This window comes from Apium graveolens, chromosome 4 (assembly GCF_009905375.1).
Source record: "Apium graveolens cultivar Ventura chromosome 4, ASM990537v1, whole genome shotgun sequence".
In the NCBI taxonomy this organism is placed as follows: Eukaryota; Viridiplantae; Streptophyta; class Magnoliopsida; order Apiales; family Apiaceae; genus Apium; species Apium graveolens.
The window spans coordinates 247,831,376-247,858,555 of NC_133650.1; the positions used below are offsets into that span (position 1 = coordinate 247,831,376).

Consider the following 27,180-nt stretch of genomic DNA (forward strand, 5'->3'; position numbering starts at 1 on the left):
AATTAAAACTGTGTCTCACACTTCATCCAAAATAGAAAAACTTGGTAATCATTTATTGTATGATTATCAAAATAATTTAGAAACAAGACATCCTTTGATACAACTTTGTTGCAGATGATAAAATCTCTTTGACTGTAAAATCCATATTGGTGTAGTTATTAATCTTTGCTTTATTCCATCTCCCTTATTCCTTTTCTTCCTTCCTTCTCGTTGCTTTATCTTAACTCTTTAGCTCTTGAAAACATTCTTCTCACTTATCCATACAAATAACTTTTTATTTTTCTTGTCCATTATGAAGGACATATTCATCCAAGTAAAGCCTCATTCACTGGCATCAATTTCTGAATTCTACTATTGACCTTACTTTCTAAATTCCTCATTACTTTGATTCCATATTTGAAAGTCACATCAAAATTTGACTTAATCTAATTGGAATCGATTTCCATCTAACTGACCATTAATTGGTAAAATTAACCAATTAACTCATTTAATTGATCAATTGCACCAAGTGATGACTAGCTAAATGAAGTCAAAGACCAATTATATATAGTCGGATTGGCTGTAGCAATCTCTTTAAAGAACCGAGATCACAACTGTTGGAGTATCAACATGAATACCAATAACAGACGGGAGTATACTTTCCATTTTTAAGAGTAGGGTATTTTCCGAAAAATTTGGGCAGAATCTCCTTTATATTATTGACTACCAGTCGGGCTCAAGCCAACACCAACAATCAATCAAATAACCAACAATCAACCTTCAAATATACCAGTCCACTTCCACTTTCTAAACTCACCATTTCACCACCTCATATAATATTAATCAGTACAACCCATGTCTCTAGTTCAACTTAAGTTTATAGCGAACAATTCTTATTATATCATACCTTTTTTTTCATATTTCCTGATTACAACATAATATCACTGCTGAGTACAATTACAAATTATTATAAAATTCTTTTAGTTCGTGTTTCAACTCAAGCCATCTAATTTAACAATTTATCCATCCTTGAAAACATACAATTAATCTTATTAGTCAACTTGTTCAACTTCTGAGAATCAACACCTGGTTTTAACCAACACTATTATAATCTTGCGAATGAGTTCATTTGGTTTTAAAGCTTCACATCTTAAAAATTATTGCAGTCAAACCACCATACCTTCATCTCCCCTTATGTCTTTCCATATTGAACCTTCTTTGCTGACCCGGCTATAAGCATCAATTTTACCACAACTCACTTACTGGAGTGGGAAAGCCCAACCATCCCTTGATGAACACACTTAAAGTTTCTTCGTAACTTTCATTTCTTTGATCTTGAATTTTCATGACAAATATCTCCCACCTGATTGAGGTATGCTTCATCTTCACAACGTATTAATCGAGTATCTTGGTATTATTAATGATTTATTTATTCGCTTCCATTGTCCAATCAATCATTTGCCTTATCCGATATACGTAGCTTTACTTTCTTATTCCTCTAGTTAATTTACTTCATACGGTTCGCTAACTACTCCAATTCATGCCAAAATAGCATACTTGAAACGTATCAGTTATACAGATTTCTGCCTCAGATTTGATGTCCTCGTAACAACCACGTTATTGACATAATGGTTTTCTCTGCACGTATATGTCCATCATTTATTGGCTTGCAATTGTCCACATAACTCCCTCTGCTATACGGGTTCAATTCACTTTCTTTTAAGATATTCAAAAGATAGATCTTACAAAAGAAGGAATTTGTGTATATGATTCTAATTGGAAACTTTTTGTAAAGGATAAAAGTACAAGGAAACAATCGGAAGGATTCATGAATCAACGAATCATGATTGAAGAAGAAAGAATGAATATGATTTAGATGTGAATGAGACAACCATATTTGTATTCAAGATGGCCAGTCTTTCATACTATATGACATACAACAGATAAGTGGCATTTTATACCACTTAGAACATCTTAAAATAGCTTAAATTGGTGTCTTGAAATCAAGTATTTTATGTATTTGATGCGTTTTTCTAGTGTTTGTGCATTTCAGGGTAATAGTTGTATTTTGGGGGAGTAATCATCAAGAATAAGCCTTGGCACGTGTTTAGCATTGCGAGAGGGAAGGAAGGAGTGGATTACAGCGAAGAAACGGAGCAAACTCAAAAAAAATCCAGTAGGGGTCTGAGCGTCCGCTCAGCCTAGAGCGCCCGCTCAACTATCCTGAGCGGCCGCCCAGGAAGCTGAGCGCCCGCTCAGCTATGCTGAGCGGCCGCGCAAGGTCGGAAAAAAGGAATATTTATTTTAGACTTCTATTTCTGTTTGGCTTCCAACTTCTGTGTAATCTGAGTTTTATGGGACTTCTATATAAGTAGATTCAGAGACGTTTTCACTAAGGTTGGATCGTTGTATTAAGCAAGGAGAGAAGGAGATAAGGAAGAAGACCGTTTTAGCACACCGCAACGAAGAGGATGCATATTTTCTTGTGATTCTTTATTTCGTTGTAACATTGGATGCTAGTTTTCTTGCTTTTGAACCTATTTACTCTTGTGACGTACTCTGGTTTAATATAATTAGTTTAGTTATTATTCTCTTGTGTTTATTTATCATGTTTTCATATGAACCCATGATGACGATAAGTGCTACCATAGGCTAATCGTGATCATGGGATCGTAACGGATTTACTATGGAATTCTTTAGTTAATTATTTATTACCTTAGTGTGTGATGATTGTATTATATCTAGTATTGGTTGTGCATATTCGTCTTATGTGCGTCGCGAACATATAAGATAGAGTGTTAATCTCTTGTGAAGCGACAGTGGATCTCGAGATTTAGAACTTGCCATGCTAGCATAGGTTCATGTATGATGATGCATGATTAGTGGGTAACTCTAACCGTTTTATTCACCCTGTGTAATCAAAAGGAATAACTTATGCTTAAATCATTATGTTATCAATTTCTGTAGACATATAGGGACTCAACATAATTGATGCCTATTCAACTTCTATCTTAATTGTGGATGTTTGGTAGAATGGTATTAGTACAATGAAAGTTGGCTTTTATCAGTTTCGTGTTATTCGATTAATATCATCACTGTTGCATGCTAAGGGTAATAACAATGACTATTGAAGGAAGTAGTAATGAAGTTATGATCTCATGAGTGTTTTAATATTGTTAATTTGAAGTGTTAGTTAAGTGGTTAATTTTAGTAGTTAATTGTAGTTAATAAATAGTTAACAATTCTAAGTGTTATTGTCTTAACATTGAGAAGTAAACATACATTGGTGAGTGAGTTTAATTGAACATAATTAGTCTGAGTCTCTGTGGGAATGAACTAGAAAGTATTCTATATTACTTGCGAACGCGTATACTTGCGTGTATTATTAGCGCGTGTTTTCGCCCTAACAAGTTTTTGGCGCCGCTGCCGGGGACTCGGCGTATTTGTTTAGTTTATGTACTTACCATCATTGGTCGTTAGGACTCAGTGATTAAGACGTTTTTGTTACTTATTGTTTACGGTTTTGTTTCAGGTACTTTAGCGAGCGTTTATGCAAACTCGTTCTCGTACTCGCAAGAGGACTTTAGATACAACTGAGGAGACAGACGAAGTTCTTGATATTCCGGAAAAGATAGATTTTGAAGATTCGGATTCAGGAAGTGAGCAGAAAGAACTAGTAATCATGGGTGATCGTATTATTCCGGCCGATCCAGCTCTTATGGACTTTTCTCGGCCTAAAATTGATGACATTCCGTCAAGCATTCTTCATCCGGCTATTCAAGCTAACACCTCTGAAATCAAGCCAGGCACTATTCAAATGGTGCAGAATTCTGTTTCTTTTGGAGGAGCTACGACTGAAGACCCCAACATGCACATAAGGAATTTTGTCGAGATCTGCAGTACTTTCAAATATAATGGCGTGACTGATGAGGCTATCAAACTGAGGCTTTTCCCATTCTCACTGAGGGATAAAGCTAAGGACTGGTTACATTCTGAACCAGCTGGGTCCATCACTACTTGGAAAGATCTTGCGCAAAAGTTTCTGGTGAAGTTTTACCCAATGGCAAAGACTGCTGCTATGAGGAGTGCTCTTACTCAGTTTGCGCAGCAACCTACAGAATCTATGTGCGAAGCTTGGGAATGCTATAAGGAAATGTTGAGAAAGTGTCCACATCATGGAATGCCTGATTGGATGGTGATCACTGGTTTCTATAATGGTTTGGGGGCCCAATCTCGGCCCATGCTCGATGTAGCAGCTGGAGGCGCCTTGTGGGCCAAAAGCTATACTAAGGCTTATAATCTTATCGAGACTATGGCTGCAAATGAGCATCAAAACCCAACTCAGAGGATGATGCCTGGGAAGGTAGCAGGTATTCTGGAAGTCGATGCAGCCACCGCTATTGCAGCGCAGCTCCAAGCGCTGTCTATGAAGGTCGATTCTCTAGCTACCTATGGAGTCAATCAAATAGCCATGGTTTGCGAGCTTTGTGCAGGTTCTCATGCTACGGATTAGTGTTCTCTTGTCAGTGAATCTGTTCAGTATGTGAACAATTATCAGCGACAACAACAGCCTGTGCCAGCTACTTATCATCCTAACAACAGAAATCATCCAAATTTCAGCTGGGGTAATAATCAGAATGCTATTCAGCCACCATATCAGCAAGGTGTGAGTAAACAGTTCAATCCACCTGGATTCCAGCAACCACAGCAGTATGCTCAAAGGTAATCATATCCTCAACAGGGAAGTGCAGCTGCACCTACTAGTGCCGATTTTGAGGAACTTAAGCTGTTGTGCAAGAGTCAGGCGGTTTCTATCAATACCTTGGAAAATCAAATCGGTCAAATAGCTAATGCAGTGCTCAATCGTCAACCTAGAACACTTCCCAGCTCTATCCTCCACCACCTTTCCCTAAGAGATTGCAACAACAAAAGCTGGATAAGCAGTTCGGTAAGTTTCTGGAGGTGTTCAAGAAACTTCATATCAATATACCTTTCGCTGAGGCTCTGGAGCAAATGCCTAGTTATGCGAAGTTTATGAAGAGTATTCTTTCAAGGAAGGTGAAACTGGATGACCTTGAGACCGTTGCTCTAACGGAAGAATGCAGCGCTGTGTTGCAGCAAAAGTTACCTCCAAAGCTTAAAGATCCAGGTAGCTTCACCATTCCTTGCACCATTGGCAAGTTGTCGTTTGACAAGTGCCTTTGTGATTTAGGAGCAAGCATCAATCTGATGCCATTGTCGATCTTTAAAAAGTTGGATTTGCCTAATCCAAAACCCACCTACATGTCTCTACAATTGGCTGATCGTTCTATTACTTACCCAAGGGGCATAGTGGAGGATGTGCTAGTCAAGGTGGATAAGCTCTTCTTTCCTGTAGACTTTGTTATTCTGGATTTCGAGGAAGATAAGAAGATTCCCATAATCTTGGGAAGACCTTTCTTGGCTACTGGCCGTACCTTGATAGATGTGCAGAAAGGTGAACTTACTATGCGGGTGCAGGATCAGGATGTGACCTTCAATGTATTCAAAGCAATGAAATTTCCCACAGAAGATGAGGAGTGCTTAAAAGTGGATGTGATTGATTCTGCGGTTACTTCAGAACTCGATCATATGCTAATATCTGATGCATTAGAAAAGGCCTTAGTGGGGAATTTCGACAGTGATGATGAAGATGGCAACGAGCAATTACAATATCTTAATGCTTCTCCCTGGAGGCGAAAGCTGGATATGCCGTTTGAATCTCTTAGTACTTCTGACCTCAAGAATGCTGGAGGAAAGCTCAAACCATCAATTGAGGAAGCACCTACCTTGGAGCTTAAGCCATTACTTGAACATTTGAGGTATGCTTTTTTAGGTGATGCATCTACTTTACCTGTTATTATTGCATCTGACCTTTCAGGTAGTGAGGAGGACAAGCTCTTAAGGATTTTGAGAGAATTCAAATCGGCTATTGGATGGACCATAGCAGACATCAAAGGGATCAGCCCTTCATACTGCATGCATAAGATTCTGCTAGAGGAGGGTAGTAAGCCAACTGTTAAGCAACAGCGCAGACTTAATCCTATCATGAAGGAGGTGGTGAAGAAAGAAATTCTGAAATGGCTGGATGCAGGCATCATTTATCCTATTTTTGACAGTTCTTGGGTGAGCCCTGTGCAATGTGTGCCTAAGAAAGGAGGTATCACTGTGGTAGCAAATGAGAAGAATGAGCTCATCCCTACTCGAACAGTTACATGATGGAGAGTATGCATGGACTACCGAAAGTTGAATAAGGCCACGAGGAAGGATCACTTCCCTCTTCCATTTATTGATCAGATGCTTGACAGATTGGCTGGTCATGAGTATTATTGTCTTCTGGATGGTTACTCAGGGTATAATCAGATTTGTATTGCACTAGAGGATCAAGAAAAGACTACCTTCACTTGTCCATTTGGCACGTTTGCTTTTCGCAGAGTTTCGTTTGGGTTATGTGGCGCATCGGCCACTTTTCAGAGATGTATGATGGCTATATTCTCTGATATGATTGGAAATAATGTTGAGGTGTTCATGGACGACTTCTCCGTCTTTGGACATTCGTATGATCAATGTTTGAATAATCTTCGTGCCGTGCTCAAAAGGTGTGTGGAAACTAATTTGGTGCTCAATTGGGAAAAATGTCATTTTATGGTGCGTGAAGGCATTATTCTGGGGCATAAGGTCTCTAGCAAGGGTCTTGAGGTGGATAAAGCCAAGGTGGGAGTCATTGAAAATCTTCCACCACCAATTTCTGTGAAAGGAATCCATAGTTTTCTTGGTCATGCGGGTTTTTATCGGCGGTTCATCAAGGACTTTTCGAAGATATCTAAGCCGTTGTGCAACTTGCTGGAGAAAGATGTGCCTTTCAAATTTGATGATGAATGTTTGACGGCATTCGAGACTCTCAAGAAGAGTTTAATCACTGCGCCAGTTATTATAGCACCGGATTGGACAGAGCCTTTTGAGATGATGTGTGATGCGAGTGATTATGCGGTAGGCGCAGTTCTTGGGCAGCGCAAGAATAATCTCTTTCATGTGGTCTACTATGCTAGCAAGACTTTAAACGGGGCCCAAATGAACTACACCATTACTGAGAAGGAGCTCTTGGCTATAGTCTTTGGTTTCGAGAAATTTCGATCTTATCTTCTTGGGACAAAAGTGACAGTATTCACTGATCATGCGGCCATTCGCTATTTGGTTTCCAAGAAGGATTCGAAGCCGAGACTCATTCGTTGGGTGCTCTTACTTCAGGAATTTAAGTTAGAGATCAAGGATCGTAAAGGTACAGAGAATCAAGTAGCTGACCATCTCTCTAGATTGGAGAATCCCGAATTTACTTCACAAGATAAGACATTGATCAACGAGTCTTTTCCGGATGAGTAGTTGTTCGCAGTTCAAGAGGAAGAGCCATGGTTTACAGATATTGTAAACTATCTTGTCAGCAATATTTTGCCTCCTAATTTGACCTCAGCTCAAAAGAAGAAGTTTCTGCATGAGGTGAAGTGGTATATGTGGGATGAACCATATTTGTTTAGACAGGGAGCTGACCAGATCATCTAGAGATGTATCCCGTTCTGTGAGACGGAGGGGATATTACGAGACTGCCACTCCACAGTTTATGGTGGACACTATGGTGGTGAGAAGATGGCAGCTCGTATTCTGTAAGCAGGTTTTTTCTGGCCTACTTTGTTTAAGGATGCTCATCAGTTTCTTTTAAGGTGTGATCGTTGCCAACGAGTGGGAAATTTGACGAGAAAGGATGAAATGCCGTTAAATTTGATGCTTGAAGTCGAGGTCTTTGATGTTTGGGGAATCGATTTCGTGGGGCCTTTTGTCTCATCCTTCAACAATCAGTACATCTTGCTGGCAGTCGATTATGTCTCAAAATGGGTAGAAGTCAAAGCTCTACCGATAAATGATGCAAAGGCAGTGTTGAATTTTCTTCATAAGCAGATCTTCACAAGGTTTGGAATGCCTCGGGTAATCATAAGTGATGAAGGGTAGCATTTCTGCAACCGTAAGTTCACTTCTATGATGCAGCATTATAATGTGAATCATCGAGTTGCTACTGCCTATCATCCGCAAACAAATGGTCAAGCGGAAGTGTCTAACAGAGAGATCAAGCGCATTCTAGAGAAGGTTGTTTGTCCGTCAATGAAGGATTGGTCTTTAAAGCTCGATGAAGCTGTTTGGGCTTACAGAACAGCATACAAAACTCCACTTGGTATGTCCCCGTTTCAACTGGTGTATGGTAAGGGATGTCATTTACCTGCGGAGCTTCAGCATAAGGCCTATTGGGCGTTGAAAAAGTTGAACCTGGATCTAGATGCAGCTGGTAAGAAGAGAATGTTTCAGCTTAATGAACTTGATGAATTTTGACTCCAAGCGTACGAGAACAACAAAATGTACAAGGAAAAGGTGAAGAGGTGGCACGATAGGAAGCTACATCCTAAGTTATTCGTGCCGGGGCAACAAGTTCTCTTATTCAACTCTCGTCTCCGACTTTTTCCTGGGAAGTTGAAATCAAGGTGGTCTGGGCCTTTTATTGTCAAAATTGTGTTTCCACATGGAGCGGTGGAGATTTTTGAGAATGATCCGGACCAAGCATTTAAGGTTAATGGTCAGCGTTTGAAGCACTACTATGGGGACACGGCAACACGAGAATTGGTTAGTGCCGTTTTGTTGTCAACTTGAGGAAGGTATGCAACGTCAAGCTACTGACGAAAAAGAAGCGCTGCGTGGGAGGCAACCCATGATTTGTTGTTACAGGAACCCTTAGAAGTTAATAACCTATCCAAAACCAAAAAAAAATCAGAAAAACCGGGATTTAAAAAAAAATCCAGTGACCCCCTGAGCGCCCGCTCAGGGGTCGGCTGCCAGAATTTTTTTTTAGTCAATAAAAATACAAAAAAAAATTCAGAAAAATAAAACACAAAATTCAGCCATAAAACCCACGACCTATTCCCCATTTCCCCATGATTTTTACCCATAAACCCACTCCTATTCAAATTCTACCCTAATCCAATCCCTATATATACATACTCCTATCCCACATATCTCCCACACAACTTCTACACTCAAACTCTCTCCCAAACACAAAAACACAGTTCTCAAGCACTTTTATTCAGATTCAATGGCACCCAAGAGAGCAAGAACTATCGATAGCAGCAGCACAGTGCCTACGGCTGATTCTTCGAGGGGTACTGCTGCGAGGCCTCGGTTGAATGACAAAGCTGCGGAGGAGGAGTACACTAGGCTTTTGGGGAAGCCGATTCTGAAGGAGAGGAGATTTTTACCATCGGGGAGGGATGGTGAGTTGCTACCGATGATCGCTGAGAAGGGATGGATAGCTTTTTGTGAGTCACCTGAAGCAGTGCCGATGAGCGTGGTTCGCGAGTTCTATGCGAACGCGAAGGTCAAGAAGAATGGGTTCTCTGTGGTCCGGGGGATGACGGTTGATTATCACCCAGCGGTGATTCGCCGTGTGATTGGGCAGCGAGAGAGGAAGCCCACGGAGGAGAACTGGAATGAGAAAACTGCTGAGGATTTTGACTTGGATTTGATTTGTGCTACTCTCTGTAGGTCGGGCACAGTTTGGACCTTCAAGACTGGAACTAATGAGTATCGTCACTTTCCGACGATCGCAATGAACATGTATGCCCGTGCATGGAATGCGTTTATTTGTGCTAATATTCTGCCTTCTTCGCATGCACATGAAGTCACAGTAGAGAGAGCACAATTGTTGTGGGGAATTTTGAATGAGGAGTACTATGTGGACCTTGGTGAGTTCATCTACCAAGGAATTCTGAAGTTTTTGAGGGGAGCTAAGCACATGAACATCCCTTATGCATCCACGGTTATGAAGCTTTGCCGAGTGGTGGGAGTGAACTGGCCGTCTCATGAGCAGTTGTAGTTACCGGCCGCTCCTATTGATTCTGGGACTCTGAATGGGATGCAGGAATAGACCGGTGGTGAGCCCGAGGAGTATGGGCTGGGTTATCGTCTTCCAGGAGGGCGTACAGCACGAGGTTCTACTATGGCGAGGCCGATGCGTGATGAGGCTGGTTCTTCGAGAGCTCAGGAGGGTGCTGGGATGGCTGATGCCCAGTATAGGAGGCTGTCACGGCGGATGAATACTATGTATGAGATGCAGAGCAGGTTTGCTCAGGAGCTCACCCTTGTGCTAGGGACTGCTTTTCGAGGCCTTGGAGCTGACATCCAGTGGCCAGTTTTTGGTGAGGACTCTGCATATTCGCCGCCTGATACTCCACCCACTGAGGGTGATGATGATGATGACTCCGAGTAGGTATACCCTGTGTTCCTTTCTACTACCTTCACCGGGGACAGTGAAGATTTTAAGTTTGGGGGTGGTAGTTAAGGAATATTTTGTGTGTGTATCATATAGCTGCATATTCACGATAGTTTAGTTCATATAGTTGCTTAATTTTTTTACCATATAGTTTTATTTTATTTTACATGTTTATTTGTTTATCATGACATGTAGCTCATGCATATGCCATGATTCCTTTTGCGATGATTTACCGATTGATTTGTGATGTTGATACGAGTGTAGAGATAACATTAAAGTGATGTTGAGTCACGTAGGTTGATATGCATTTTAGAAACACTTATATTTTCACTAAGTCTTAGAGAATGCTTAAGGACTAGATTGTTGTTATGATCTGATTGTTTTCGAGGTTAATCTACTTATTATGCTTAGAATTTTATAATAGGTTCTTAGTGATAAAGGCGTGAAAAAGGAAAAATGGAGTAAAAAATGGAATTCGTTGCTAAGTGTGGCTAGGCGTCAAATGGCTAGTAGCCGGCTCGCATGTTATGCGAGTAGTCTAGGGTTGAGCAAGATGGAGCGAAACGCACTTGCTCAGAAATTTTGAAAAGAAAAAAGCAAAAAAAGAAAAAAAAAAGAAAAAAAGAGTATGTGTTTATGCATAATTGATCACGAGTGGGCTCTTTGGTATTCGAGTTATTAAGTTCTTAGGGGACTTTGTGCTTAGTGACCTAAGGCTTTTAGAGTCTGGGAACCGCTAACCTAACGCTCGCTACATGGATACCATTGTATAAGTCTTTTGTGGACCTCACTCATTGCACGGTCAAATAAGCATTATTATTATGAATAAAAAGCATGATTCCGTGATAAGCTCCAGAATTCTTGTAGTGTTATAAGTCACTTTGTGCCTAGAATTTTTATTCTTTGTATAATCATGTGATTGCCTTAATGATAGTTGAGTCATAATAATTGATTTAGTTCCGAAGCATATCTGTTAAGCATCTGCACACACCACATTTCTGACTATATGTTCGTTTGCATGATTTGAGATCTCTTTAGTCGCCTAATTGCATTTGTTGAGATGTTGTAAGTTGGTTGGTTTGGTCGAAGTAAGGGGGATCGCTGCATTTCATATAGATTGAATTCATGCATGTTTTTTTATTTGTTTTTTAGTCTGTGACGCTTGAGGACAAGCATCGATTTAAGTTTTGGGGTGTGATAAGTGGCATTTTATACCACTTAGAACGTCTTAAAATAGCTTAAATTGGTGTCTTGAAATCAAGTATTTTGTGTATTTGATGCGTTTTTCTAGTGTTTATGCATTTCAGGGTAATAGTTGCATTTCGGGGGAGTAATCATCAAGAATAAGCCTTGGCACGTGTTTAGCATTGCGAGAGGGAAGGAAGGAGCAGATTACAGCGAAGAAACGGAGCAAACTCAGAAAAAATCCAGTAGGGGTCTGAGCACCCGCTCAGCCTGGAGCGCCCGCTTAGCTATGCTGAGCGGCCGCGCAGGAAGCTGAGCGCCCGCTCAGCTATGCTGAGCGGCCGCGCAGGGTCGGAAAAAAAGAATATTTATTTTAGACTTCTATTTCTGTTTGGCTTCCAACTTTTGTGTAATCTGAGTTTTATGGGACTTCTATATAAGTAGATTCAGAGACGTTTTCGCTAAGGTTGGATCGTTGTATTAAGCAAGGAGAGAAGGAGATAAGGAAGACGACCGTTTTAGCATACCGCAACGAAGAGGAAGCATATTTTCTTGTGATTCTTTATTTCGTTGTAACGTTGGATGCTAGTTTTCTTGCTTTTGAACCTATTTACTCTTGTGACGTACTCTGGTTTAATATAATTAGTTTAGTTATTATTCTCTTGTGTCTATTTATCATGTTTTCATATGAACCCATGATGACGATAAGTGCTACCATGGGCTAATCGTGATCATGGGGTCGTAACGGATTTACTATGGAATTTTTTAGTTAATTGTTTAATACCTTAGTGTGTGATGATTGTATGATATCTAGTATTGGTTGTGCGTATTCGTCTTATGTGCGCCGCGAACATATAAGATAGAGTGCTAATCTTTTGTGAAGCGATAGTGGATCTCGAGATTTAGAACTTGCCATGCTAGCATAGGTTCATGTATGATGATGCATGATTAGTGGGTAACTCTAACCGTTTTATTCGCCTTGTGTAATCAAAAGGAATAACTTGTACTTAAATTATTATGTTGTCAATTTCTGTAGACATATAGGGACTCAACATAATTGATGTCTATTCAACTTCTATCTTAATTGTGGATGTTTGGTAGAATGATATTAGTACAATGAAAGTTGGCTTTTATCAGTTTCATGTTATTCGATTAATATCATCACTGTTACATGCTAAGAGTAATAACAATGACTATTGAAGGAATTAGTAATGAAGTTATGATCTCATGAGTGTTTTAATATTGTTAATTCGAAGTGTTAGTTAAGTGGTTAATTTTAGTAGTTAATTGTAGTTAAAAAATAGTTAACAATTCTAAGTGTTATTGTCTTAACATTGAGAAGTAAACATACATTGGTGAGTGAGTTTAATTGAACATAATTAGTCTGAGTCTCTGTGGGAACGAACTAGAAAGTATTCTATATTACTTGCGAACGCGTATACTTGCGTGTGTTATTAGCACGTGTTTTCGCCCTAAGAACAACACGTGATTATGTGGCGTCCCACCAGACTCTTTTCCATTTCGGCAAAGCGTCACACCATAACAATGCTTGTCCCAATCAGAAAACAATTTTTGAAGAAGGAATTATTTGAAAGGGATTCAACAATTTTCTTGTCACCTTATAGAGCCGATCATGAAAGAAGTTTATACTTTACTCGAGATTTATAAGAATGATATCATTGGTTGTCATCCATATTTCATCTGTTTATAGCTTCAACGCTTGTCCGATCAATAGATCCCATTCCGATCCATATATTAACTTTAGAAAGTTTTCTGAATTGCCTTCTTAAATCAATCATTAAAATAAATTCTCATGTACTGAGTCTTGTATCTTTCGCGTTGCGCTTCCATGTTTATAATTCGACTTTATTTGCAGTATTATGAGATTTATACTCATTACTTCAAATTCCACTTATGTTGCCGATCGTTCAACATATCGTCTCTTTTGCTAATAACGTTCTTCCTTTAGAAAGTCTGGAGATTTCCTTAATCTTCCTTGCTCGTACTCAGTTTCTTGTGAATCGACTTATTCTTCGAACTCTAATCGTCTCAGAAATTGGATGACCAGTTTCTCCGTACATTGGTTCTCTCGTTAAATTTATCAGACAAGATTTGCACTCTTCTGTTAGGAACAAACAAATCTTCTCCGTAATAGCGGGTCCACTTGGCCTTCTAAATGAACCAAAATAACTTCTAGAACAAGTATTCTTCTGGATAATCTGAATCTTATAACAAACAAGAAACTCAAGTAGTAGTTTGACAACCATGTTTTTAAAACTTGTTTTGTTCCAAGGAATTTTAGAAAAAGTTTGTAAAGAAAATCTCTTTTAAAGACTGTTTAAAATATTAAAAATCATGCACCTGGTCGTCATTACTATATGAGTTGGTTGTCGTTCTTTTCCACCACTACAAAGTATCAAATTGGGAACACAATCAGATAAAAGCTCATTCATTTCTGTATATCCTCTATCCCTCGTTGGGTCCATTTTACTTTTATTAATCGACAAAAATTCCGGTTACCATTGCATATTATCTTATTTATAGCCTCTCTTCAAGTTTTCCATCCTGGTAGCACTCCCATCATCATCTCTTATGATTACTAAGTATAACAAGTCTATCTAGTAATCATTAAATCCATTTTATAACACAAGGTCTATTTATATCACATTACTTTTATACGTATCATGTTTGGTCATAATATTATCATCTAATTCCAAGAAAACTCTCGAACTCCAATCCTCCCAAATTTCTTTAAAGGTCCATCTAGCTAACTCCATAAGATAATCGTGGGTGGCATACTCATTAGTAGCTCCATATAGCCTGGTAGCAGCTATCTTCCGGAACACACGTATCCTCACTCTAGGTTCTTTCTCACATTTCTTAATACCTCGTGTACTCACCATATGTTGTAGCTCTCGAATCCATCCTCATAGGTGTGATTACTTCATAAGACGAGTTTTAAATCGATGTTATAGAACAGGGTGTAGGATAGACAGAAAAGATGCGCCCACAGCTGAATATCCGATAGAATCAGACGCAGCATCTGGGAAATTCTCGAATAGGTAGTCTCGCATCAGGGGACGAGATACTAGCTTGAAAATGTGCAACCATCGCAACATGGGGTGATATGGCTAACACCGATGGAAGAGCAGGACGTGAATCAAATGATGGTCCTATGACTGAAGGCTCTAAATGATCAGACGATCCAGGGATAAGAGAATCTTCCATCGCCGCCATCTAGAAATCGCGTCGCTAGATAAGGATCTCGAATCTCATCACGAATCATACCAAAACCTATTATACAGTCGTACTCAACCTCTCGATGTTCTATCTTTCTATTTCCTATTTCTAATCCTAACCCTCTATCCATTCCCGATAATCTAGGCTTGTTTCAGTGACTTATAACCTGTAGCTCTGATACCAACCTGTGACGCCCTCCAAACCTAGGTCAGAAGTTTGGGGCTCACAACACACACACCACAATATATAAACCTGTATATAAAGTTTTATATACATTGACCCTTCTTTACACAACCACGGATCGCAACAGGTTTAAGTATGAAAACAAGCCACCACCTTAACTTTTATTACATAACACCAAATCCCAACTAGTTCAACTTACAATTGCTAATGATATTATGCTTACAATGTTGCATAACTCATCTACAATATAAAGCTCCTGCTAACTCGATCCAACTTAACCTGAAATCCTAGCTCGCACACTAGAGTGGGAATCCACGTTACCAACAAATTCCTTTTCAACTGTTAAAAACATAAAAAGGTTTGCAAGAGTGAGCTAACTAGCTCAGCAAGTCATAATAACAATAACTGAGGTTAAACAATTACTAATTGAAATGATTCAGAAGAATCAAGTTTCTGAATAAGCAATAATTGGAATTGGATATTTACTTCTTATTTAAAAAAAACCAAGGTTAGGCTCCTGATCAGTCACGCACTAACCCTGAACAAGGCTCCCAACTTTGCTCTATATACTGGATCCAAGGTACACATTGGCCTATTATGACCACGAATCTGGTCCGACCACGAATCTGGTCCATATTTAAAAATAATCCAATTCCGGAATAACAATATGATAAACAATGTAATTCAATAAGCCGAATTATAAACAAAATTTATCTTGAAGCATAGGGTGATTCATAATATCATGAAGGTATAACTAGGAATTCAAAAGACTGGCTTTCAATCAAGGAAAGAATCAGAAAGTAGAAGACCAAGGGTTCAAGGGTTACAAGGATTGGTCTTCTGTTAAACAAGGAATAAGGGTTGGTATGTAGAGAAACTCAATATCAGAAATCAGAATGTGGTAGATATGTATTTGTGGAGTAGTATCGTATGTGTTTGGCTCGTATCTGAGGATTCAACAATTAATGGTTTATGAAGAATAAGGCTTATAACTCAAGATCAATAAGAATCAGGGTTCAAAGTTGAATAGTTTAAAGCGCTTGCAATATAAAACAAGAGTTATTTTGAATAATAGCAACATATTATAAGAAAGTTTGAAAATATTTGCAATATATCTGGAAGAAAGTTTAGAAGTACTTGCCTTATCACTGATGATTTCCAACTTTACTTGTACTCATCTAACAGTTTTACTTTTCTATCACTTTCCTTCTCTTTCTATGCCTTGCTTCTATTTATCAATCACTCGCCTTCTCTTTCTACGCTTCAGTTCTATTTACTGATCACTGACTTTCTTTTCTATGCCTCATTTACTCTGCTAGGCATCGCAAGTATCTATCAATACTCAATCTCATATCATTCTAATCGTCACGTAAACGTCATAAGCTTGTATCTACCATTCGTTTTACCCAAATCCGATGCACGGATTGAAAGTTATAGCAAAAACAGTCAAACAATGCACGTACAGTCACATTATGCATCAATCAGATCATATTTAACACGTAGCACATAAGATATTCAATTAAAATAATTATTCAAAGAAGATTCGGGGTTAAAATAATTTTCCAGGTATTTATTACGAATTTTTGAACATTTTTCGGAATTAAAACGGGAATCTGAATCAATTTATAATTAAATAATAGGGTTTGAACACTTGAATTTGTTTTTAAAATAATTTCTAATGATTATCGAGCCTTGAAAATAATTTTAAATAATATTTTAAAGTTTGAAACTATTTTTCAGGTTTTTTAAATCAACTATTAAATAATTAAATCTAATTATTAAATCAATTAAATTTAATTAATAATTAATTAAATTAATTAATCAATTAACTATAAATTAATCAATTAATTAAAATAATTAATAACTAATTAAAATTAATTAATGATAAATTTCGATTTATTTTTGAATAAATAATTAATTAAAACAATTTTATGAATTTAAAATAATTAAATAAATATTATTCTGATTTTTAAAAATAATAAAAATGTCATTTTTAATGTAAAATTAATCAAAAATCCAATTTCCTTCAGTTTTTAAAATCCCAGGGACTAGAATAAAAATATACTGAAAACCTAGTGGCCTAATTGCATTTTGGTGACGTTGCCGTCGCCGTCTCCGGCCACCGCCGGCGAGACGACGTGCCCTGAACTCGAAGAAAATGTGCAGATTTCTTCTACAGGACGAGATAATCACGATGCTGCAAACCAAACTATCAAAAACCTTATTGTTTGGCCGGAATATCAACGGGAAAATCCGTCGCCGGCGAAACGTTCCAAACTCCGATCATCCCTTTACAGTAATCATTTGTTCTTCATATATATATCTGTAGATTCGTCTTTTCACGATCTACTTTTGATACAATCAATTACATCTAATAACCCCAAAGAAAGAATTACCCAAATTTCAATTAAGAACCTTTCATATCAAGAACCCTAATTTTTATTTTCAAGAATCAAACCACCTTTTCTACATGTTATTGAACTCGGTTTTTGAGATATAATATACCAAATTGACCAGAAAAATATTATCTACACGATGGAATCATCAAATCATATCAACAACAAGAACAAATTTTCATAATTTAATCTATAATTAATTCAAAATAAATTAATTAAATAAGGAAAATACCTTGATTCCTGCATAAAAACGGATGATTGATTATGAAAGTATTTTTTGAGAGCTTCGATTTGATATATGGCACGCCCGAATCGGAGTTCGATAACACCCTCGATCGCAAGTTTGATTATCAAAAACGCGACATGAATTCGACATTTTCTCTGTATTTTACGGAATTTCTACTGACTGATTATGATAATATAAATAAAATGAAATAATAAAAGGGCTATATATATTTATGGAATATTGGTTCGTGTTGTATCGTTAAATTAGTTACTTCGCCACTAAGTAACTACAAAACGAGTATTTGATCGATAAATTAGTTACTTAGCCGCTAATTAACTGCAAAAACGATATGATTTAATTCCTGTATTGGATATTTATCCAAACCGGGCTTTTTATAAAATACTTTATACGAAAATAATGTAATAATATCCCGTCTTTCGAGAATACGGGTTTTGATGATTCACCGAAATGATTATCGGATCGAAAATCTTGCGCCGAGCCGCACACGGGTCAAACCGTAATCCGGATCGAAAAAGTCAAAATACAGAAAATGTCCGGAATTACCAGATTAGGCCAGGAAGGAGTTTTCAGAAGAGTTTCGGTGGTAAAAACGTAAAAACGGTTGAAGTCGGACGATTCCTGGCTTTATAAAATAATTTTGCAAGTATTCGGAAAATAATTAATAAATTCATAAATCAATATAAAATCATATAACACTCCAAAAATTACCGAGAAAATACCTTAATTATCTGTATTTTATTCTGGACATATTAAAATTAACATACCCATATCTTATTACATATAAAAATCCACATATCAGCGCCAATCATCAGATAATTCACCAAAAATCACATAATAATCAAATAATAATTATTTTTTGATAAAAATAATTACACGCGATATCCCGGATATTACAGCTAAATCAAAGGCGTCTAAGACAATTGATAGGCGAGATAGAATCCCCAAATGCAGTTGTGTGTGTTTGTTTTTCTGTTCAAAATATAAAGTTATATTTTAATTTTAGGTGCCTTTATTTTAAATATAATATAAGAATATAATATAAGTGTCCTATTTTAAATATAATAGAATTGATAGGCGAGTAATTTTAGATGTCTTGTTTTAAATATAATATAGGAATATAATATAAGTGTCCTATTTTAAATATAATAGAATTGATAGGCGATTAATTTTAGGTGTCTTGTTTTAAATATAACATTAAGTGTCCTATTTTAAATATAATAGAATTGATAGTCGAGTAATTTTAGGTGTTTTGTTTAAAATATAATATTAAGTGTCCTATTTTAAATGTAATAGAACGATCAACAACCAAAAACCAAAATTTTAATATTTCATTTTTAATATAATAGTATAAATAGTATAGATTTTAAAAAAAAATGGGTCTGAAATTGAGCTCATATACTCCCCCTCTTTTCATACAAATTTAATGCCATTATATTGACCAAGTAATTGTTTCAGTTTTTTAATATTTTTGGAGTTCATGTTGAATTTTGTTTTATTTTAGCTTCAAAGCATATTATTTTGTTTTTTTTCCGTTGTCATTATATCGACCAAGATATCAGTATATCGATCAAAGAATTAACTCATTGTTCTATTTAATTTTTAGTCCAGTTTAATATTATAATTTTTAAACCGCATCAGCAAAATTTATTATTTTATTTTATCCCGATTTAGAAAATCCAACTAAATATTTATTTAGTTTTTTTAAACCTGTATCAATAGTATAGTTTTGTTCAAACCTGATGGACAGTGTATATAATTTTAATTTTTATTTGTTCCGAGATTATTATACCTACTTACGAATTATCTTTTGAATTTATTTTTGTTTTCGACATGATCAATAATATAATTATTTTGCATAGGTGAATAATATATATTTTTTTATTTTAAGCTGAGGCCATTATACTGATTTAATTTTATTTGTACTTATGTAAATATATTGTGAATATTAATATATTAATCAGATTGTTTTATGTTAAAATTATAAACTTAGATGATAACCTTAATACAGAAGATCAAACAATTATCAACAAAATTTTTAATATTTCGTTTTTAATATAAAATTAAAATGTATTTATCCACTAAGTATACATACATAAAATTATATGTATTTATTTTATGGGTTGACTTTTTAAAAAATATATTTGTTACATATATAATAAAAATTAAATAATAAACCCCGACTATTGCACATATTGATTGAATACAAAATATTGATTTTTCGGTTAGTTTGAATTTATATTATGTTTTAAACTACAATATAATAACAATTCTTAGAAAATTATTTCGTAATATATAAGTTTAAAATTGGGTGAGAAGGGTCATGAAGATGGAGTTTGCTTTGTTTTTTTGAACTCGTTGAATAAAGACTCGTTCAATAAAGACGTGTGTATTTGAAAATAGTCATGCCATTCATGTTCATGAAGATGGAGTTTGCTTTGTTTTTTTGAACTCGTTGAATAAAGACTCGTTCAATAAAGATGTGTGTATTTGGAAATAGTCATGCCATTCATGTGTGTGGGGTTTACGTACTTGTGCATGTCTCATATTTTTTTATTCTTTTTAATATTTATGTTTTTAATATTTTGAAAGGTATTAGAATTTTTTTTGGAAGATGTTATCAACCAACTATATGAAATCATGTTTTAATTATAATAATATAGTATAAATTAAATTAACATTTTATAATATATTGTTGAGATAATTCAAAACTTAAAATTTTGATGGTATTTTAAAAAATTAAAACACAGAGATCGTATAATATTTGATCTATAGTATTGATCTAAAAGTATAAACATAATAAGAGTGATCATATTTAGATTAAGATCAACTCCAATGATGGGTGTCGAGGGGTGCAAACGCTAAATATGCATAAAAAATCCATCGGGCCGGATTTTATCCGGATTTTAAAAAACCCGGTTTTTTTGAAAACGGATTGGGTCGGTATTTTTAAATCGGGTCGGGTCGGGCCGAGCCGGTTTTCCTATGAAATATAAGGCCCGTTTATGGCCCGCGGACCGGGCCGAACCAGGCTTTATCTGGGCTTTTTAGTTATATATTAAAAAATAATTTAAAAAATTATAACTCGAATTATGAGTTGTTTAAATACCGAAAAATATAATATCTTGATATATTATATAGAGTAGTTTAGATACCAAAATAAATAATTATTTTTAATATAATATATAAATAATCATATATATATACCTTAATTGCTTCTAATATTATAATAAAATATTTTAAAAATTATAAAAGTATTTTATATTTTCAAATTTTATATATAAAAAAATCGGTTTTTAATCGGGCTTTTCAAAAAGCACGGGCTTTTATCTGGGCCGAACCGGACTTTTATCTGGACTTTTTAGATCTGGACTTTTATCCGGGATTTTCAGATTTCGGGCCTAGCCGGATTTTCGAGAAAAAAGGAGGCCCATTTAAAATATATATATTTTAAATTTATTTCGTTAAGTTTGTGAAGTTGGCATTTAGGGGTGCCAGTTCCTATTGTTTTGTGAAAAAAATAGCCAAAATTAATGTGAAAGAGAGAATAATAAAATAATATTTTTGATTACCAAATGCTCCAATTATTTGGGGGGGCTGTTCTAGAAACATCTGAGAAATATAAGCAGGTTCCTAAATTGTTTTTGTTTCGAACTTGATCAGTTTCAGAATCCTAGCTGGTCTTTGTAGATGATTTTCTTAGAATATGAATGGAAATTAGTTTTCGAATCATAGTCTGCCAATGCTAGTAGGCTAAACTAGCTATATAAATACAAACACTTGTTGATAAATTTCTCATGCATCTACACCGAAAATTTTATTCTTCCTTACTCGCGATTAATATTTAATACATCGTCAGTTTAAACATGTCTTCATCCGAAAGCAGTCTATGTGCCAACAATTGTGGTTTCTATGGATCTCCGGAAAATAGCAATCTCTGCTCAAAGTGCTACCTACACTTTGTCAAACAACATATATCATTGCCCCAACCTGATCATGATATCAAAGTAATTGATGATTCCATTACTTCCTCTGTGGATCAAGTCTCGAATGACAAAGTTGTTGATGATAGTTCCCTGGGGAAAAACAAATCTAGCCGTTGCTTGTGTTGCAAGAAAAAGATTGGATTGTTGGGGTTTGCATGTCGTTGTGGAGGCAAGTTTTGCAGCATGCATCGATATCCGGAGGAACATTCATGCCCTTTTGATTATAAAACCACTGGACGTGTTGCTTTGGCCAGGGATAATCCTTTGGTTGTTCGTGATAGGTTAGGCGAGAGAGTATAAAGATCCAGCCTTCAGTTAGTAATATCAGAAACAGAACCTTTATTGTAGTTGGTTTATCTTTTGTTTATAATTTTATTGTCTTTTGAATATTCTGAAATTGGTATATATTTTTTTCGTTTTTGTATGAGATTTTAGTTTTGCTTAAAGGATGATTACATGATTACCAAGGTCGTTAATTTTAACTTTAAATTATCAAGGCTTGTATCTTGTGTGCATGTGCTCATTAGTCATCACTTGATCCACACAATAGAGCCAAAGACAGGTCCTCCCCCAGTTGCTGGTATATGTTGAGGGAAAAAATATCTGCTGCAATCTGAAATCCGACCCAATCTAAACTGTTTATCGACAATTATAATAGAAAATGATGCTACAGGACTCGGACAAAACCTTATGATCCAGATTCCAGAATGATAAAGAAATATATTTAGTTAAAGTACTGTATCTCTGGAGCAGCTACCTGCAGATTTCTGTAAGCTTTGTTGTCAAGATAAGGTCTGGAGTTGGACACAACAACTCAGATGTAAATCTGACTAACTAAACCTATGAGGAGCATTACAATTTACAATTATCATTTTACTGAAACTAATTCAAACTATAATATAATGTAGCACAACTGCACAACCATTATCAAATTACTTACTTATTTCCATGTAGTGCAACAAGCTTAAACCAGCTGACATTTTTATTAATTCCAGAATGTTCTTTTATCCAACATTATCTCTTTTATAATTGAAACAATAGGAAGAAAGAATCAATGACCTTGACCCCAGAGGATTTTAGATTAAACATCAAAAGAAATGAATGATTAAGAAAAGTATTTGGAATCTAATTAAAAGGAGAGGGTATTGATCAATAGCACTTTGGGGCCAATCTTTAAATGCTTTGTTCTTGATAAGTGACCCTCCCCCTCTCTTTTTCTGCCCCTCTAATAATTCACCAACTCATAAAAGTATTGATATCTAATCACATAATTTTTTATATTTAGATTCTTTTTATATATATATATATATATATTTAATATATGGAGTATATAGATTTAGATGTATGCCTAGAATACAAGGCTCATTGTACAATCGTACAGATACACAGGTGTGGTTCCCATATCTTTATAATCTAAAAACCTGCTTTCTAATGTTCAATATGCATAATGTTCTGGTAATACTAAATAATGATTGCATCATGTCCATATATACGTTTATGAGGCAGCCTGCTTAACCCCAGACTGGTTTGGCCTACACCATTCAATGAATCTTCCCCAAAACTACTATTCCCAGCTAGCTACACAGAGATATATGTGTATTAATGTATATACCAACAGAAGGGAGGGCCGGGATGACATTTTTTGAGTTTCAAATTGTGTTTGTAAATGTGTCAATTTTGCGGAAGTTTTGAATTTATGAAAATTTAACAAATATAGGTAGGTAGGTGCTTTGGTTTTGATATTTTAGTCTTACTCGCCATTCAATTCATGTCATATTTTTTACACCATCTTACATCTGTCCCAAATTAGTTGTGTAGCTTGACTTTTGTACGTTATTTAAGATTTCTTGACCATATATCTCCGTTTTTATATATATATATTTGTAAATAAAAGTTTAGGATTTAATTTTTTATTCACGAAAAGAAGATCTAAAAAATAATCAAATAAAATATACGATCAATATACCTTAAATTATAGGTAAAAGTCAATCATGACAACTAATTTAGGATGGAGTACTAATTAATTAGACACGCACATACCCAAAATCGAATTCTTGATCTCTCGCTCTGGAGAGGACAAGAACTTTTGATTGAAACATCAGCACTGTACCATAGCCCATAGGGGAATATACATCAGACAGTTAAAAACATGTTACTGAACAATCAAATATGATGGCTAGCTATCACATCATGTAGATAATCAGCAACAACAGTGTGTCAACCAACTACAAGAATATGTTTACATGTCTGAAGAGTAACTGTTACCAAACTTGAAATGTTATCATTCACAAACATGACTTATATTACAGTAGATAGATCACAGTTGGAAGCAAAACAACACTTCAAAGTTGTGAAACTCAGATTAATCTATGAATGAAAAAGGGAGAAGAAGCTATATCATGAATTAGATTATACAGACCGAGTTCAGAATCTAGAGAAATAAGGGAATGAAACAGCAATCTTTAATTTACTTAACTGGAATTCTGCAGATTTATGAACCCGGAATTAAAATCTGCAGATTCGAACAAGGCCTTTGCATGCATCTCTCTTTCGAATCTCCAAATGTAATTCAACCCCACTAACAGCTCAGTTATGGCAGCCTCAGTCTTTTCTTGGTTTGCAAAGTACAGAGTTTGTAACAACAGAACATTTGTCTTTGGCATCATGTTTTGTTGCTCAAAGCTCCTCTCACTTTGCCATTTAATCATGTTATGAGCTAGTGGCGACAACCACCCCAAAATCTTTCCCAATGCATCTCTCCATTCTCCAGCAAGAACCGGATCACTAGCCGAAAATCCCACACCTTTTAGTCTAGCCCTTAATGACCATCGAACACTTTGCGGTAACATCGCGTAAAGATCATCCCTTGCATCAAAACCAATCAATTGAGGTGACCTAGTCATTTTCTCAAGAACAATGATCAAATTTGAATAATGTAGAGATAAAGCAGCTGCTCCAAGTGTACTTGCAGGCGGTTTCAGTAACTTGGAGTTCAACTCGAAGAACCCATGAGACAAACAACCCTTTGATTCTTGGTGTTTAGTGCTTTTGGCACAAGGGCCTAATGCCAAGTCAAGGGAACTAGGATGGTTTTGATCGGAAGGGTAAACTGTCGCGGATAAACTACGATGTAAAGAATGTGGATAGCCTTGACCCATACCGAAAACAAGCTTAATCCTCGCAAGAAGGGTGAAAACTGATCTTGCAAGTAAAATAGTAACCGTGTCAAAGCTTCTACACCACAATGATCTTTCCTTTAAGTACTTGATTTCTTGTCGTTGCCAGAGTACTTTTTGTTGCTGGTCAATGATTTTCTGTTGCCTACTTATTGTTGTTACATCGTGATCTTTACTCTGTGATGATTTCTTTAAACTGCTTTCGAGTGATGTAAGCTCCTCTATTTCGCGATACAAAGTTGCAGTAATAGTCACATAACCATCCATTTTCTTGATTTTTGCTTCCATATCCTTCCAGCTCATGCACCAATTATGAGGATCACGCCCGGTATTACAAAACTGGTCGAAAATCTGATCAAAACTGCGTAAAGTTGAGTCTTCACATTTGTCACTTATTCTGGACAAGGCTCTTGATATCATTCTTAAATTTTCCACTATCTCCGCGCAGGCGAGGCTGAGCAGGAAATCTTCATCATTGGAGACGATTTTTCGGACCCCTTCAAGGCAAATGCATTCATTACGTAAACGCATTATGTTCTTGTCAGACAGAGAGTGCCATAAGTGGAGTAACTTGGACATGAGTCCTGCAATCTCAAATGCCATAACTCCTAGACTAGATTTCTTGTTGACAGGCTTTGCATGAGGAGGGGTTGCGCGAACTGGTACGAAACTGTTTGATATAGTTTTCTTCACTTTAACTAGCCAAGTATCGAGCGCCATGAGTTTGAATAAGTTGATTCCACAATGTAGAAAGAAAAAAACTGAAGTTGTATAGGTATATAAGAATGACTATCTTGAAGTTAATGGAATTGGAGTGGGGTTGGGAAAGGGATGGGTTCTAGTACTGATAGTAAGTGAAGGGGGAAACAAATGGATGAGAATTATTGAAATGAGAATTGCAGAAGATAGATGAAGTTGGAGTTATGAAGGTAGTAGCAGATGTTAGGCTCGTGGGCTGTTTGTGACATTACATTATGCGTAGCTTAGTTACATACTATAGCAAAATCCATGGCATCTGAAAAATTACTTAATTTCTGACATCATGTTAAGTTATCAATTCTTCAATGACATAAAATTTAATATTATATTTTATTAAATTATTTGTCACTAGCACGAAACTTTCATAAATTAGTAAAATAATTTTAATCAAGGAGTCCCGACTGCGCGTCCTTGTTAACAAGATATCAAAAGTTTGAAAGTTTAAACGGTGAAGATATACATGTTGCATGAAAGTTTGTTTTTAAGAGTTTTCGCTAGACGATGCTGGTCCGGTCAAATCTTGGGTTTGTAACAATGTAATAATTTGAATAGTTAGATTTCAAAACTGGAAATGTGCCCAAGAATGCTAAATGGGTCAATTTCATCATTAGTGTTGGGAGCTTAAAAACTAGTGTGGTGCAAGAGGTGAAAAGGTAAGGGAACAATAACGGGTTCATTTTTTAATTTTTTTTTTACTACTTTCTGAACTTTAACTTTCTTAGTTGGTAAAGGTTCTTTTCGGATTTGTGAGGATATGATAGCACAAACGCACCTTTTACCTGCTCCTATTTTTTTCATACACAATAGAAAAAAAAAACCATGTTCATTGTCATTCTGCTATTCTCATTTCTTGTTTTCCATCATCCAAACTTTCTCCTACCTGCTTTTCATGTGTCGTTGTGTAGGAATGAACAAAAATCCAACACCATCAAGATCATATGAAAAATTTACGAAATTGCAGTTTTTTCATTGTTTCAACTACCATCTTTCTAACTGTATTATAAAATTGTAATTATATTTACCACTTCCAAAACATTCAAATTATAAACGCACGAGATAAATGGGAAATAAATTGTCGCGAGACCTCGTTTAATTGCAAAACCTGATCGATACGAGTCTGTTGTCATTACCTTCTTGTTTATTAGGGGTGTACATACGATATGTTCAACCGCGTTAAACGCCCGCACCGTTCGTAACCGAATCGCATTTTACGGATAATCGCTAAATAAGGGTTGGATGCGGATAAAATTTTAATAATCGCTTATTTGCGGTTTTAAATTTTTAAAAATCGCAACAGCAACTATAAAATAGTTTATATAATAAAATATATTTTATAAATATAAACTAATAAGTAAACACATTTATTTTGTATACGCCTATTGTCATTCATGCACTTTTGTAGTCCCATATAAGTTCAACCGCATCAGAAATTAAAAATAAAAATAAAGGCAAATGACATAAAACTGTGTTGATAAAAATTGTTGAAAGTGTAATTATTTTTTTAAAAAAATTGTCAAAACCGCAATTGTCTTAGTCGATACAATGCAACACCAAACTAACAGTTACAGACCACTAAGAATCACATATGTTTGTAAAGATATTTGTTGTTAGGGACTAAACACCCTTTGAATTTAATAATGAAACTAAATGCTAGATTTGTGTAGCATGCAAATGGACACAGAGTGAGGACCAAACAAGTAGCTGGAAA

At 35.9% G+C, this 27,180-nt stretch overlaps 2 protein-coding genes and 1 non-coding gene across 3 annotated transcripts; 1 reads left to right on the top strand and 2 right to left on the bottom strand.

The window, feature by feature from the left end:
• Positions 1-4,054: 4,054 nt before the first annotated feature.
• LOC141722608 (small nucleolar RNA R71) lies at positions 4,055-4,161 on the bottom strand. Its single transcript, XR_012575619.1, has one exon. It is a non-coding gene; the product is annotated as a small nucleolar RNA R71 (small nucleolar RNA).
• Positions 4,162-21,113: 16,952 nt separating this feature from the next.
• LOC141717093 (zinc finger A20 and AN1 domain-containing stress-associated protein 10-like) lies at positions 21,114-22,021 on the top strand. Its single transcript, XM_074519204.1, has one exon. The coding sequence runs from the start codon at positions 21,418-21,420 to the stop codon at positions 21,835-21,837; it is 420 nt and encodes a 139-aa protein (XP_074375305.1). The 5' UTR covers positions 21,114-21,417; the 3' UTR covers positions 21,838-22,021.
• Positions 22,022-23,634: 1,613 nt separating this feature from the next.
• Positions 23,635-25,757, bottom strand: LOC141720792 (protein PSK SIMULATOR 3-like). Its single transcript, XM_074523408.1, has one exon. The coding sequence runs from the start codon at positions 25,431-25,433 to the stop codon at positions 24,009-24,011; it is 1,425 nt and encodes a 474-aa protein (XP_074379509.1). The 5' UTR covers positions 25,434-25,757; the 3' UTR covers positions 23,635-24,008.
• Between the last annotated feature and the right edge of the window lie 1,423 nt (positions 25,758-27,180).

What these genes read in the sequence shown, in the direction of transcription:
- LOC141720792 (XM_074523408.1), bottom strand. Translation starts at nt 25,433, where the DNA reads ATGGCGCTCGATACTTGGCTAGTTAAAGTGAAGAAAACTATATCAAAC.
- LOC141717093 (XM_074519204.1), top strand. Translation starts at nt 21,418, where the DNA reads ATGTCTTCATCCGAAAGCAGTCTATGTGCCAACAATTGTGGTTTCTAT.